The 1,740-nt window shown below is 43.5% G+C and overlaps 1 protein-coding gene across 1 annotated transcript; it reads right to left on the bottom strand.

Annotated features, from left to right (window-relative positions):
- Positions 1-346: 346 nt before the first annotated feature.
- Positions 347-658, bottom strand: LOC145419012 (histone H4). The gene has a single exon (XM_080287260.1). It carries the CDS (start codon positions 656-658, stop codon positions 347-349), a length of 312 nt encoding a protein of 103 aa, XP_080143386.1.
- Positions 659-1,740: the final 1,082 nt, after the last annotated feature.

Below are 1,740 nucleotides of genomic sequence, written 5' to 3'. Positions count from 1 at the left end.
CCTTTTTTTTTTTTTTAAACTGCCAGAGAGAGAGAGAGAGAGAGAGAGAGAGGGAGGTTTGGTATGGTTCAGTTAGGTTAGGGTTGGTTATGTTAGGTGTGGTAAGAGTTGGTTGGGTTGCATTACATGTCTTCCTATCCGTTACCTTAAAAAAAGAAAAAAAAAAAAAAGTGCTAGCTAACCTGCTCAACGTCTGCATTTACTTATGCTACTATGCTTTCATTCATTCTCTTTCACAGAAATTAGGTGTGGACCTCTAAAAGAGGTTCGGTGGTGGTTGTTGTTGTTGTTGTGTGCTTTGCCGTGGCCAGGTGGAATAGTGCCATGCAGTTAGGCACGCACCCTCTTAACCGCCGAAGCCGTAAAGGGTGCGCCCTTGTCGCTTCAGGGCGTACACCACGTCCATCGCGGTCACGGTCTTGCGCTTGGCGTGCTCAGTGTAGGTGACAGCATCGCGAATCACGTTCTCGAGGAACACCTTGAGAACACCGCGGGTCTCCTCGTAGATCAGGCCCGAGATACGCTTCACGCCACCACGACGAGCCAGACGACGGATGGCAGGCTTGGTGATGCCCTGGATGTTGTCACGAAGCACCTTGCGGTGTCGCTTGGCGCCTCCCTTGCCCAGACCCTTGCCGCCTTTGCCTCGACCAGTCATAGTGTCTACAGCTGCTGCTCAGACCCAGTAGTAGTGAGTGTCCACTCCGCTCCCAGCACCAACAATGATGACGACCCCGCGTTCGTTCGTTCGTTCGTTTTAAGATTTCCTCCACCTATAGTGGAGGCCGGGCCATACATTAGCCCGGTCGGTGGAGTTAGGCTTTGGTGTGAATGGGGAAGACAGGCCGTGTGAACAGCGCGGACGTGCCGCCCTGTACACAGTCTGTTTCTTCGGCTTTATAAAAAAAAAAAATAAATAGATAAAAAAAATAAAATAAAAATAAATAAAAAAATAAAAATAAGTAAATATAGATACAAACATATGTATATATATTGTTACGGAACAGAGAAAGATAATGTACACTTTAAGTGAGAATGCTAAAAATCACTACTGTCCCGTAAAGTTCCAGGTCCAAAACAAAAGAGTTAGGTAAAATTACAAGTTAAAGTTTAATGCTCAAACTAACAACAAAACATTCAGGACTCATAAGGATAATGTAATGGCAAATAAACAGGTTAAATATATGGTTAACTGCAATAGCCTCTATTAACACGAAATTAGCAAGAGTAAATTTATCTAAGTCAGCCCTGATAAAATGAGATACCAGATAATACTCAGTGAATGCCAGATAAATTATTACAGATACAAACTATTATCAAAAATGACTGACAAAGAACCCTACATAAATTACAAACTTCACTAGGCCTACAAATTAAACTTATGCTATACAGTACAAGAACAAAATGCAACAACGGTTATACTCAGATTACACACAGCTGCTAGATGTTTGGAGATTTCTTGAGCACTCACAATAATAATATCTGTACAGGGGAGGACAGAGATGTGAACAAAATGAGGAGCAGATCTAAGTGGCAATGATGCAGAGACTGAGCTCATTATATAGGGGCCAGCAGAGCTTGATACAACTTGTAATAAGGACGCGCAAATGAAGCGATGGGGACAAACGGTCGACAATCCCGCACTGAATAACAGAAAGGACGACTTACTCTACTATAACGGTAGAAGGGGGGACTGAGGCAGAACACGCTCGTGATCAAACATGCAGCATACTGTGCGTT

Source organism: Coenobita brevimanus, chromosome 117, assembly GCF_032717465.1.
Source record: "Coenobita brevimanus isolate Jiangsu-jjx chromosome 117, ASM3271746v2, whole genome shotgun sequence".
In the NCBI taxonomy this organism is placed as follows: domain Eukaryota; kingdom Metazoa; phylum Arthropoda; class Malacostraca; order Decapoda; family Coenobitidae; genus Coenobita; species Coenobita brevimanus.
This window is presented reverse-complemented; position numbering and strand designations above follow the sequence as displayed.